Source organism: Ovis canadensis, chromosome 13 (genome assembly GCF_042477335.2).
Source record: "Ovis canadensis isolate MfBH-ARS-UI-01 breed Bighorn chromosome 13, ARS-UI_OviCan_v2, whole genome shotgun sequence".
Classification (NCBI taxonomy): Eukaryota; Metazoa; Chordata; class Mammalia; order Artiodactyla; family Bovidae; genus Ovis; species Ovis canadensis.
Window position 1 is genome coordinate 34,925,700 of NC_091257.1, and position 14,133 is coordinate 34,939,832.

At 38.1% G+C, this 14,133-nt stretch overlaps 1 protein-coding gene across 4 annotated transcripts in view; it reads right to left on the reverse strand.

The window, feature by feature from the left end:
• CCDC7 (coiled-coil domain containing 7) overlaps window positions 1-13,472 on the reverse strand; it is a 304,496-nt gene extending 291,024 nt beyond the window's left edge. For all 4 annotated transcript variants that reach the window (XM_069547384.1, XM_069547385.1, XM_069547386.1 and 1 more), the window contains exons 1-6: window positions 13,217-13,472; window positions 10,323-10,652; window positions 8,540-8,632; window positions 2,867-2,950; window positions 1,768-1,788; window positions 1,433-1,465 (exon numbers count right to left, since the gene is read on the reverse strand). In XM_069547384.1, the coding sequence (XP_069403485.1) occupies window positions 1,433-1,465; window positions 1,768-1,788; window positions 2,867-2,950; window positions 8,540-8,632; window positions 10,323-10,601 (510 nt within the window). In that variant the 5' untranslated portion in view covers window positions 10,602-10,652; window positions 13,217-13,472. The remainder of the gene's footprint in view (window positions 1-1,432; window positions 1,466-1,767; window positions 1,789-2,866; window positions 2,951-8,539; window positions 8,633-10,322; window positions 10,653-13,216) is intronic.
• Between the last annotated feature and the right edge of the window lie 661 nt (window positions 13,473-14,133).

Consider the following 14,133-nt stretch of genomic DNA (forward strand, 5'->3'; position numbering starts at 1 on the left):
AAATAAATTTTATATTGTCAATCTATAGCTACAATCAAATACTAATTTTACAAATATATGAGCAACTCCCTAGTAACAGAATTACAGGAAGTGTTGGGTTTTATATGTCAAAACTCAAATTCAATCTTCTGTTTATTTTTTTTAATATACAAGGATTTTAAATAAGTTAAATAACAATTTTAGCAGGATCAGTTATAGGCAACTCAAAATATTTAAAAAAGAATGCTAATCCTTGGGATGAGAGGATAAGTTGGGAAAAAAGTAGTTAAGCCATAATCTTTGGGGCATAGCGAAGAGAAATTCTAACACTGGGAATTTAAAACAGATACTTCACCTTACGAACATTAACCTGGAATGGGATTAAAGATATAACAGCATGAAGTACTGGGCAATGTACTAGACGTCTGAGATTGTGGGATGAAGAACAAATGGAAGGGAAGCAGGAGATAAAGAAATACCTTATGGACAAAGGCAAGATCCCAAATAAGAGGACACCAATTACAAACTGAACCTAAAAAGTGACATAGCAATCAGCTACAATTATCCATATACTGCATGTCATCAAAAATCCACTCTCCATTGTCCCTGTTTATAGCAGTGGAACATTTCTATCTTGACAGGCAGCATAGTATTAACCTTTGTCAACAGAGGGTCCTGAAAATTTAGAGGAGGAAGAAGCTTTTCTTCTAAGTCCTATCATCTCTCTGCTTAATCCTAGGGCAGTACACAGTGTAACTAGTAGTACTCACCTACAGCAAGTTTTAACAGCACCCACCCCATGGACGGCTTTCTGACAGGTCCCTGGTACAGCACATTCCCCACAGGCATCTTCTCTCAAAACTTTAATTGGACTAAACAATAAACACAGCAGCCAAGGCAGAACTAGTATAATTCTCTAACTCCCTAAAGCTACCCAGGAAATCATTCTGCTGTATTAATAACATACATAAAATCTTTTTCAGAGTGGAATTTAAAGCCCATAAGGATAGGGACCAGTATTCCTCAAACTGGTGGCAAAAATGTGAAAATGAAAGTATTAAAAAAATCATTAAAGTAACATTACATTTAAAGAAAAACAAATATAAAATTTTATGAATAAACATATATCATACTATGAATTTTTACACAGAAGAAATCTTTAAGTTGATAAGGCCTCTTGTCACTTATTTACTATTTTAGTAAATTATGGAAAAAATTTAGTTACAATTCCATTTCAATTTTAGAAGAATGAGTCAAATTCAGAGTAAGCCAGACAATACAGGAATATTGTGTATAAATCACTAAAAAACATTTTATTCTACCTATTTATTCCTCTTCTTTCTAAGTCAAAAGATTATAACCAATAGTTATTAAAATTCTTAAATTTATACTTCAAATTGGTTTTCAAATGAGACAAAATATTAATTTAATTAATAAGAAATGTTATGCTTACCTCTTCCATCTGATTGACCTGTCGCTGAAACCACTTTTAAAAAAAGAAAACAAAAAGAAATATTGACAACTTAATTTCTGCAGTGAAATAAATGAGTCCATATGTCTATGTGTATGTGTGTGTCTGTGTATCAAATATTAGCCCTACATCAAATATCATTTTATCCTAGTGTTCAGAATGGAGCTGATGCCACATAAAACTGAAACATAAAATTTTTAAATATATATAGCAGCAAGTTTGGGAGCTTTGATTTTTCATTTCTTCAAAACTTAGAAAACTCTTTTTCATTTATATGCATTTCTGTTAAATTATAGTAAGCAATATATTGAACATACCTTAAAAAGAGATTCCAAAATCTGGAAAATAAAGTTTTAATTAAAACACTTAAAAATAAAATTCTCACAACATAAAATATCTAATTCAAATCTCTTGAAATTTTTAATCACCAAAATACACTAGTTACTAAAATACACCTATAAATCTATAATCCAAATCACAACAATTTTATATTTACAGATGGTTTTTAATATATCTTGCCAAGACAATTTAGTTCTAGAAAAAAAAGAATTTTCCATCCTTATAGATCTATATTAAAAAAACTCAATTCACATTTATGATTTCATGTATTTTCTTAATATAGATAAGAAAAAAATTTTTAATTCCTCAGAAAAACACTATTTTTTCCACAGAGCAGATAGTACAATAATGAAAAGCATTATCTTATCATTATTATTTCTTAAATATAACTTTGCTATACTAAAAGGTCTAAGAATCAAGATATAAAATACTACACTACTACTTTTTTTTTTAATGGAAAATGCAAAGAACTAGTTTTGGAGATTGAGAGAAAATGAATACACAAAACTCATCACATAGTCTAAAATACTAATATTTATCACTTTCAAAATGTAATGCTAAACTGATAATCTTTGCCACAAAAACAACCAAACTCAATCACAACCAAGTAAAACTTCTGAGTTACACTATTAAAGAAAAATTTTATTACATACATTCAGGCAGAAGAAAAGTTGCTTAACTGAAAAAAAAAAAAAAAAAGAAAAGCATAGGGACTTTCCTGGCAGTTTGTACTTACTGTAAAAACAATAAAATATAAATACTAAATACGAAAATACTAATGACCCAGTCAATGCTGTACATAAAGGAAAATTCACAGAAATAAATGCCTATGATAACAAATAATGCTTTCCAATGCCTTTTATAACAACTTAAGGCACTATACCTAGACTAATATTGCTGACTGGATTGTCATATTTAAGATAAACAGCAAATATAACTGTTTTTTTACTAAAATATTACTAATAACTAATAATAATTTAATTAGTAATTATCAGTTTATATTGTTTTATCATTTTAAACTTATGATTAAAATATTAAGTAATATCTTATACTTGGCAGTTTACACTGAATACATACATTATGTTCTTCCTTAGCTGCTGCTTCTAACTGAGTTGCAAATTGTGAACAACATATTAAGAATGAAGTCAGATCATCCCCAACCTTATGAAAAAAGCAGCAAAACACAGTCACTTTTATTTCAGAATTCATATGCATATCCATCCATATTTCAGTATACTTAACTATTTTTGAAAATAGTTTTGTATGTGTAAGTTATATCCCTTGAAATGCATCAAGATAGGAAACCATGTTCACTACACTAGCAAATTCTCCCAGAAAGAAAGTACATTCTGAGAAGTGGTTCAATAACGACATATACCCAACTATGTCTTTCCTTACATTCTCCTCTACACAGATGCAGAATATCAGGCATTCCAGCCTCAGACTCCTGAAATTTGGGAGTACCAAAAAAAAAAAAACCAAAACATACACTTAAATATGCATTATAGTAATGCTTTGTGTTAAAAACGAATGCTGACTATGACTTCTGATTATAAGTATACTTACCAAGAGGTATAGTCTTTCATCCTCACTTAATGAGCAATAGAAATTTTTGAAGAAAAAGCTACATATTAAAACGTCACAATGACTGAATCTCTTTTAGTAGAGCTGCTGCTGCTAAGTCACTTCAGTCGTGTCCAACTCTGTGTGACCCTACAGACGGCAGCCCACCAGGCTCCACCATCCCTGGGATTCTCCAGGCAAGAAAACTGGAGTGGGTTGCCATTTTCCTTCTCCAATGCATGAAAGTGAAAAGTGAAAGTGAAGTCGCTCAGTCGTGTCCGACTCTTGGCGACCCCAATAACTGCAGCCTACCAGGCTCCTCCATCCATGGGATTTTCCAGGCAAGAGAACTGGAGTGGGGTGCCATTGCCTTCTCCGTTTAGTAGAGCAATGATTATCAGACAGTTGACCAAAGATTTTTTAAAAATCTCAGATGCTTATACACAGTTATAACATTCTCAAGAGAATGTTCCCCAGGAGGAATATGTTCCCTCAACATTACATTTTAAACACACTCAAATTCATATTTTTTTTTTATCATGGTAAAAACCGATAGTCATATAGGAGACAGAGGGGGAGATTAGTCATTAAGGAGAGTGGTAAAATGAATTAACCAGAATTACTATTCACCAGTAGAAAATGAAACCATTTGAATACTTGGGGATTTCCTCCCACCTACATTCAGGTCACAAATAGAAGATGAAGATCAATTTGATCAAGATACACATTTTTTTTCAAGTATACATGGAAACTACCCAGGACACATGCTGGGCCACAAAGTAAGCCTCACTAAATATAAGAAAATTAAAATCGTATCAAGCAAACTGTCTGACACTATGATGCCAGAAATCAACTACAAGGAAAAAAACCTGCAAAAAACACAAGCACATGGAGGCCAAACAATATGCTACTAAACAACCAATGGTTCACTGAAGAAATCAAAGATGAAATAAAACAATATCCAGAGACAAATGAAAATGAGAACATTATGACCCAAAAACTATGGAATGCAGCTAAAGCAGTTCTATAGAGGGAAGTTTATAGCAATACAAGCTTATTTCTGGCAAGGAGAAAAATCTCAAGCAACCTAACCTTATACCTAAAACAACTACAAAGAACAAATAAAACCCCAAGTTAGTAGAATAAAAGAAATCATAAAGAATCAGAACTGAAATAAATTATAGACTAACAGAAAAAAAAATAGAAAAGACCAATGAAACTAAAAGCTAGTTCTTTGAAAAATTAAACAAAATTGATAAACTTTTAGCTAGAGTCATCAAGAAAAGAAGGGAGAGGACACAAATCAATAAAATTAGAAGTGAAAAAGCAAAAGTTACAACCAAACCATAGAAATACAAAAGATTATGAGACTACCATGAGCAACTACAGGCCAATAAAATGGACAACCTCAAAGAAAACAAAAACAAATAGAAAATATGAACAATTATCAGAAATGAAATTGAAAGAGCAATTTTAAAACTCCTAACATACAGAAGTCCAGGATCAGATAACTTCACGGGGGAATTCTACCAAATATTTAGAAAAGAATTAACACCTATCCTTCTGAAAATATTCCATAAAACTGTAGAGGAAACAACACTTCCAAACTCGTGCTATTAGGCTGTCATCAGTTCAGTTCAGTCGCTCAGTCGTGTCCAACTCATTGCAACCCCATGAATTGCAGCACGCCAGGCCTCCCTGTCCATCACCAACTCCCTGATTTCACTCAAACTCATGGCCATCGAGTCGGTTATGCCATCCAGCCATCTCATCCTCTGTGGTCCCCTTCTCCTTCTACCCCCAATCCCTCCCAGCATTAGAGTCTTTCCAATGAGTCAACTCTTCACATGAGGTGGCCAGAATATTGGAGTTTCAGCTTTAGCATCAGTCCTTCCAAAGAACACCCAGGACTGATCTTTAGGATGGAATGGTTGGATCTCCTTGCAGTCCAAGGGACTCTCAAGAGTCTTCTCCAACGCCACAGTTCAAAAGCATCAATTCTTCGGTGCTCAGCTATCTTCACAGTCCAACTCTCACATCCATACATGACTACTGGGAAAACCATAGCCTTGACTAGATGGACCTTTGTTGGCAAAGTAATGTCTCTGCTTTTGAATATGTTATCTAGGTTTGTCATAACTTTCCTTTCAAGGAGTAAACGCCTTTGAATTTCATGGCTGCAATCAACATCTGCAGTGATTTGGGAGCCCCAGAAAATAAAGTCTGACACTGTTTCCCCCATCTATTTCCCATGAAGTGATGGGACTGGATGCCATGATCTTCATTTTCTGAATGTTGAGCTTTAAGCCAACTTTTTCACTCTCCTCTTTTACCTACATCAAGAGGCTTTTTAGTTTCTCTTCACTTTCTGCCATAAGGGTGGTGTCATCTGCATATCTGAGGTTATTGATATTTCTCATGATGTACTCTGCATATAAGTTAAATAAGCAGGGTGACAATATACAGCCTTGACGAATTCCTTTTCCTATTTGGAACCAGTCTGTTGTTCCATGTCCAGTTCTAACTCTTGCTTCCTGACCTGCATATAGGTTTCTCAAGAGGCAGGTCAGGTGGTCTGGTATTCCCATCTCTTGAAGAATTTTCCACAGTTTATTGTGATCCACACAGTCAAAGGCTTTGGCATAGTCAATAAAGCAGAAATAGATGTTTTTCTGGAACTCTCTTGCTTTTTCGATGATCCAGCAGATGTTGGCAATTTGATCTCTGGCTCCTCTGCCTTTTCTAAAACCAGCCTGAACACCTGGAAGTTCACAGTTCATGTATTGCTGAACGTCCAAGGAGCGGTGGCTGTGTGGGCGCAGGAGGACCGAGAGGAACTACTCCTTGTTCAAGGTCAGGAGGGGCAGCTGTGAAGAGATACCCCTCATCCAAGGTAAGAAGCAGTGGCTGCACTTTGCTGGAGTAGCCATGAAGAGATACCCCATGTCCAAGGTAAAAGAAACCCAAGTAAGACGGTAGGTGCTGCAAGAGGGCATCAGAGGGCAGACACACTGAAACCATAATCACAGAAACTAGCCAATCTAATCACATGGACCACAGCCTTGTCTAACTCAATGAAACTAAGCCATGCCTGCGGGGCAACCCAAGACGGGAGAGTCATGGTGGAGAGGTCTGACAGAATGTGGTCCACTGGAGAAGGGAATGGCAAACCACTTCAGTATTCTTGCCTTGAGAACCCCATGAACATATGAAAATGCAAAATGAGAGGATACTGAAAGAGGAACTCCCCAGGTTGGTAGGTGCCCAATATGCTACTGGAGATCAGTAGAGAAATAACTCCAGAAAGAATGAAGGGATGGAGCCAAAGCAAAGCAGTACCCAGTTGTGGATGTGACTGGTGATAGAAGCAAGGTCCGATGCTGTTAGGAGCAATATTGCATAGGAACCTGGAATGTTAGGTCCATGAATCAAGGCAAATTGGAAGTGGTCAAACAGGAGATGAACATCGACACTCTAGGAATCAGCGTTCTAAAATGGACTGGAAAGGGTGAATTTAACTCAGATGACCATTATATCTACTACTGTGGGCAGGAATCCCTTAGAAGAAATGGAGTAGCCATCATGGTCGACAAAAGAGTCTGAAATGCAGTACTTGGATGCAATCTCAAAAACTACAGAATGATCTCTGTTTCCAAGGCCATCATCACTCTGATACAAAAACCAGACACACCATGAAAAAGAAAATTGTAAGACAGTATCACTGATAAACAAAAATCCTCCAAATACTAGCAAACCTACTCCAACAATATGTTACAAGGACCATAAAATAAGATCAAGTGGGATTTATCCCAGGGATATAAGGGTTTTTCAATATCTGCAATCAATGTGATACACCATATTGACAAATTGGAAAATAAAAACCATATGATAATCTCAACAGATGCAGAAAACATTTCTGATAAAATTCAACATCTACTTATAATGAAAAAAAAAAAAAAAAACCTCTTTAGAAAGTGGGAATAGGGACTTCCCTGGTGGTTAAGAATCTGCCTTGAAATGAAGGGCATGTGGGTTCGATCCCTGGTGGGGGAACTAAGAGCCTGCATGCTATATAGCATGACCAAAAAGAAAGAGAGAAAGTAAGAAATAAAAACATTCAGATTGAACAAGAAGAAGTAAAACTGTCCTTATATGAAGATGACATAATTGCTTAGGTGAGCTTCCCTGTTGGCTCAGATGGTAAAGCGTCTGCCTGCAATGTGGGAGACCCGGGTTCAATCCCTGGGTCAGGAAGATCTCCTGGAGAAGGAAATGGCACCCCACTCCAGTACTCTTGCCTGGAGAATCCCCCGGATGGAGGAGCCTGGTAGGCTATAGTCCATGGGGTCGCAAAGAGTCGGACACGACTGAGCAACTTCACTATACTACTAATTGCTTAGGTACAAAACCCCAAAGTATCTATAGAAAAATCCTAAAACGAAAAACAGTACATTGAGCAAGTGTGTAAGATATAAGATCAACACATGAAAAATCATATTTTTATATACTAATTAGGGAAAAAATAAAAAAACATAATGCCATTAAAAATCATTCCAAGTAGCATATTAATGTATAAATCTTAAGAAAACTATACCAGATCTGTATGATGAAAATCACAGTTGCTGAAAAAATAAAACAAGAAAAAGAAATCAAATAAACCAAGAAACATACTGTGTTTGAAAGACTCAACACAGTTGTTGGGTTTGAAAGATCCAACATAGTTATTTTATTACATGAAGCCAAACCCAATCCCTAACTAACAAAATTAATTATAAAATGTAATCACTTTAATAGTTACATCATTTCAATATATACAACAAAGATATTTGTAAAAATTCAATAATCTCTTTAATGTTCGGGGTTCTTTTATTTAGTAAACCAAAAAATAGAAAAATAATTTCTTAACCCAATAAAGACTACACATTTGCAAATCAACTCCAACCAAAGCTTAAATATTAAGCAGGAGATACATTAGCACCAAAAGTAAGCTCAAGATACAGATATGCCTTAATTAAACTTTAAGATAAGTATTTGGCAGAGGATGGAAAAAATCAGTACAGTACTTTCAGGTTTCCTAAGACAATCATTTTCATGGATGGCGAATTCAGAGAACATATACAGATTCTAAAAGAAAATCTAGGCCCTTTATAGCATTAATGTCTCCACATTAGCATTACATACACTTACAGAAAAGGTTAATTCTTCATGTTCAGGCTTCACAATTTCTTTTTCTCCATTTTGAGTGCCATATCCATAGGTTTCTTCCAAACTGGCAACCACCTATGAGAAATATCAAAGCAAACTATATACTTATGGTACAAAAATTGTATTTATTAATATACTAAACATAAAAATGTACTTAATCAACCATGTCAGAATCATTTTAGCAGTAAGATTTATTTCTGCCAGTGCCATACACTTAAATTTTCCATCTCATGCCCCACCTCATATCATCCTGAAGAAGCAGTGTAATAGTCCTTCATGTCTCTCAATGAAGACAGGCCCTATGACTCTTCCATTTCTGCACTGAAGGAAGAGTCTATGAACAGCTGAAGCCTCAACTCTACTTACCACCTCAAAATCTGACTTGACTTTCTTTTCTTCCTTGAAGAGAGTAGGAAAAATAGAGAGATGGAGACCACAAAACAATATGTTTTTAAAGGAAATTCTCGGAGCTAACCCTTTGAACTTTGAGCAAACTTGTACTTTGGAAGTTTGATGAACTATACTTTTTGCATATTTGTGCTATCCCTCACTGTTCTCACTTGGTACTGGGTGCATGTACAATTACTCAATTCTGGATCAATGTGCAAAAAAGAATCTCAGAGAAAAGGAGATTCCCGCCCCACCCCCATCACTGAGAGCTAGAGTTTCTAAAGTGCAGAGAAGAGCTAACAGAGCAAGCATGAAACTTAGAAAGGCCTATTCTTAGAAAGATCTGCTTATGTCTCAGAACCTGTATTTCAGGAGGATTCCCACTGTTCGCTGACTGATGATAATGGCTCATTGTCCCTAAATTCACTGACTGTACAAACTGTATGATTTATGCTGAACACCTGCTTTCCTTCAGGGAGTATGGAATTTTGGTACATGCAGTCACGAAATTAAAAGATGCTTGCTCTTTGTCTATGACAAACCTAGACAGTGTATTAAAAAGCAGAGACATCACTTTGCCCACAAAGGTTTGTATAGTCAAAACTATGCCTTTTCCAGTAGTCACGTACAGATGTAAGAGTTGGACCATAAAGAAAGCTGAGCACTGAAGAATTGATGCCTTCGAATTATGGTGCTGGAGAAGAATCTTGAGAGTCCCTTGGACAACAAGGAGTTCAAACCAGTCAATCCTAAAGGAAATCAACCCCGAACAATCCTTGGAAGGACTGATGCTGAAGCTCCAATACTTTGGCCACCTGATGGGAGGCTCCAATTCATTGGAAAAGACTCTTCATGCTGGGAAAGATTGAGGGAAGGAGGAGAAGGGGGCAACAGAGGATGAGATGGTTGGATGGCATACTGATTCAATGGACATGAGTTTGAGCAAACTTTGAGAGACAGTGAAGGACAAAGAAGCCTGGTGTGCTGCAGTCCACGGATTCACAAAGAATCTGATACAACTGAGCTAGTGAACAACAAAAAGGCAGAGAGTATCAAAGCGACCAACCTCCAGTGAAACCCTGGACACTGAGTCTCTAATAAATTCTTCTGGTATACATTTCACATGTGTTGCCACAATTTGCTGTTGGGGGAATTAAGCATGTCCTGGGTGACTCGAAAGGTAAAGAAATCTAGGAAGCTTGGACCTGATTTCCTCCAGACTTCATCCCATGTGCCTTTTCCTTTCGCTGATTTTGCTTTTCTTTCACTATATCTTAGCTATCAATATGACCATATGCTGAATCCAGTGAGTCTTCTCAGGAAATCAATAAACCTGGAAATGGTTATGGGGATCAAGCATCAACAAGTATCTTACCATCTTCAGATGTTTGGTAATTTTCCTGATCAATTCATCTTCTGCTATTAACTCCTTTGTCTTATTTGATGGAATGGGCAAAGCATACCTTACAACGGATTCTCCTGTTGGTGGAGATCCTAAGACCATCGGTTCAAGTTTATCACGTACTAATTTTGCACTATGTTTTTCCTTTGGTTTAGGTGACAATGGTGAATTAAATAGTCCTTTTTTAAATGTTAATTCTGGAACGTTTACCAATTTACTATTAGAGGTCAACAGATGCTTTACTGGCTTCATTTTGTTATTTACTTAGCTTCTGAATTATAGATGAAAAATCTGTTTTCCTCCCTGTGAATAAAGCATTAAGATTTCAGATTAAAAATAATGAAATAATGCCATTTGCAACATGAATGGACATGGTGATTTTCATACTAACTGAAGTAAGTCAGAGACAAGTACCATATGATATCACTTATCTGCAGAATCTTTAAAAAAAAAAAAGATACAAATGAACTTATTTACAAGACAGAAACAAAATCACAGACTTAGAAAACAAACTTCTGGTTACCAAAACGTAAAGGTGAGGGGAACAGATAAATCTCGAGTTTAGGATTGGCATGTATACACTACTATATTTAAAATAAATAACAAGGACCTACTGTATAGCACAGGGACCTCTACTCAATACTCTGTAATAACCTAAATGGGAAAAGAACTTGAAAAAGAATAGATATATATGTACACACTAACTCAATCAATTTGCTAACTAAGTGCTAATTCTGAAACTAACATATTATAAATCAATTATATTTCAATACAAAACAAAAAAATTTTTACAGAAACAAAAACGATAGCAGGATTATCAATTGACATGAAGATGGTGAATCCTAAAATCAACTCTGGAGAAATTACAAAATGGAGAGGGAAACATTCCTAACAGCAACAACTAAAACCCGTGAAAAACCCCTAGACGTGTGATTTATGAGTGGGCATTTAGGACAGGTGCTGAAAGGCAGGAACAAGACAGTGGCAACAGTGAAAGAATGTATTTAGAAAACTTTACAATTTTATTTTTACCTTTCCCCCATTCTTGAGCTAACACATGCCTTTTATGAATATTATTATTTCCACAGAAAGTAATAGCCTTTCAGCAGAGCAATATCAGGGCAGCACCAAAGTCATGCTGGACTAAGCAAGGAAGTAAGACCAGGCAGGCCTTAAGCTTTCATCCGCCTACTTCTCTTTGTCCAAAGCTGATTAATATTCAGGACAATGCCTCCTCCCCAACAGTTTAAATGCATGTGCCTGACCCTGGGAGTTGTCTGATAGACTGGCATAATTAAGATGAAATAGCATTGGTTCCCTGTTGTCTGAAGCACTCCACACCTAGATTAGTCTGTTGTAATCTGAAGTATGTCCTCTAACAACACATGTTCAAGTCCTAACCCTTGATACCTGGGAATATGATCATATTTGAAAAGTCTTTGTAGATATGATCGAGTTAAAATTAAATCATATTGGATTAGGGTGGGCCCTAAACCCACTGACTGGTGTTACTACAAGAAAGGAAGATGAAGACACTTGTACTTGTGCATAGACATACAAGGAAGAAAGCCATGAAATGACAAGGGCAGAGATTGGAGGGGTGCAGCCGTAAGGCATGGAATATTAAGGATTGCCAGCATCTACCAGAAGCTGAAAAGCAGCAAGAGAGGATTCTTCCCTAGAACTTTCAGGTGGAGCACAGCCCTGCCAACATATTGACTTCAGACTCAGGCTCCAGAATAATGAAAGAATAAATTTCTCTCACAATAAACTGTTTCAGGGACTTCCGAGGTGGCCCAAGTAGTTAAGATCCTGTGCTCCCCAATCCCTGGTCAGAGAACTAGATCTCACAAGCTGAAACTCAGAGTTTGTATGATGAAATGAAAGATACTCCCTGCAGCAACTAAAGATTCAACCTGCCACAACTAAGACCCCCACACAACCAAATACATTTTAAAAATAAAAAATTGTTTTAAGTCACCTTATTTGTGGCACTTTGGTACTACAGTCCTAGGAAACTAATTTGCTGATTGAAATGATTCAATAGAAAGAAAAAAGTATGACAGAGAGAGGGAATTGCTGTGAAGAAGTCCTTGTGTAAACAGAAAAGGGTTTTAAGGCACAAATGGGCCTTTAGAGGAGGGAACAGAGCAAGTTTATCTAAGAAGATGGGAATGCAGAGATAATGGGCTACTTTAAGAAACCAACAGAAAAGGATGGGAAATTCACCAGGTGCTAGTAATTAACCTAACAAACCAATCCATCAAGCACACCACAATTTTTTAAAAGTTACATGTGGTGAAAACATACAAGAAAATACTTAGAATTTTACACCTCTGTTCCATTTAATCCTCCTAACAGTGCCAGGAGGTTGATTCTGTCTCACCAGAAATTTACCCAAGGTTACCAGTCACGCTGGTTCAGTGGTAAAGAAACCGACTGATAATGAAGGAGATGCGGGTCTGATCCCTGGGTCTGGAAGATCCCCTGGAGGAGAACAAAGAAACCCACTCCAGTATTCTTACCTGGAGAATCCATGGACAAGAGAAGCCTGGCGGACTACAGCCTACGGGGTCACACAGAGCCAGACTCAACTGAGCAACTGAGCAACAACAACCAGTCACTTTTAAACACGAAGACAAATGTATAGTGTTCCTTCAAGGATTCGCTTGATACCATTTCAAGCACTTTAAAGAGACATTATAGAAAAGGGGGAGCGAGGGGAGGAGAGATGTGGGTACAAGGATCACTGGCCTTAAAGTCTGCATCAAGATAAGGAAACAGAGAAAAACAAAGATGCCTCTGTCAGAGAAACTAGTGGAAACGCTCGGAGAGGACGAGGGAGGTAGCTCATCCCCTCGGTGTACCTGCTGACGCTGCGGGCACTCGGGCTACTGGGTGGGCTGGCGCTGCCGTGGCTGGCTCTAAGGTGAACACGTTGGAAATTCTGAGCCTCCCGCACTTCCTACAGGACTGAAGCCTGCAAATCCTGCAGACCCCAGACCTGCTGTTTTACAAACGGACATTTGTGCTGAAAGGAAAGGGCGGGCTCCGACGACCCGCGGCGGCAGCTGCCAGCCGTAGCCCGACGGCCGTTGACGCCACGTCACGACGCTGTCGCCCAGCAGCAGCGCCAGCGGCGGGAGCCGAGAATCACCTGCGGGAGGGGGAGGGGCGAGGGCTTCCGCGCCCCCTACTGGCCCGCCCCGCCCGCTCTCCTAGGTGATTCCTTCCAGGTGATTCACGAGCGCAGGTGATTCACGTGCGCGGGTGCTTCTAGGCTTTCGGCCTGGAGAGCTAAAACACCATCCTATGTGGTGCTTTGAGAGCTTGGGCTTCACTGGCAAAACCTGAGTCCCAGGACCTCCTCTGGCATCAGCTAAAGTTTTCACTGGGAGGTGTTGTGGAGTCAGTTGCCACGCTTTTATTTTTTTATTTTAGACCACTAAATGTTTTGTTGAGAAATAATTGATTTGCCTGCTAAGTCACTTCAGTCATGTCCGACTCTGTGACCCCCACGAACTGTAGCTGGCCAGGCCCCTCTATCCATGGGGATTCTCCCGGCAAGACTACTGAAGTGGGTTGCCATACCCTCCTCCAGGGGATTTTCCTGACCCAGGAATTGAACCCACATCTCTTCTATCTCCTGCATTGGCAGGCGGGTTCTTTACCACTAGCGCAGCCTGCTTGCTGCTTCTGCTGCTAAGTCGCTTCAGGCGTGTCCAACTCTGTGCGACCCCATAGACGGCAGCCCACCCGGCTCCCCCGTCCCTGGGATTCTCCA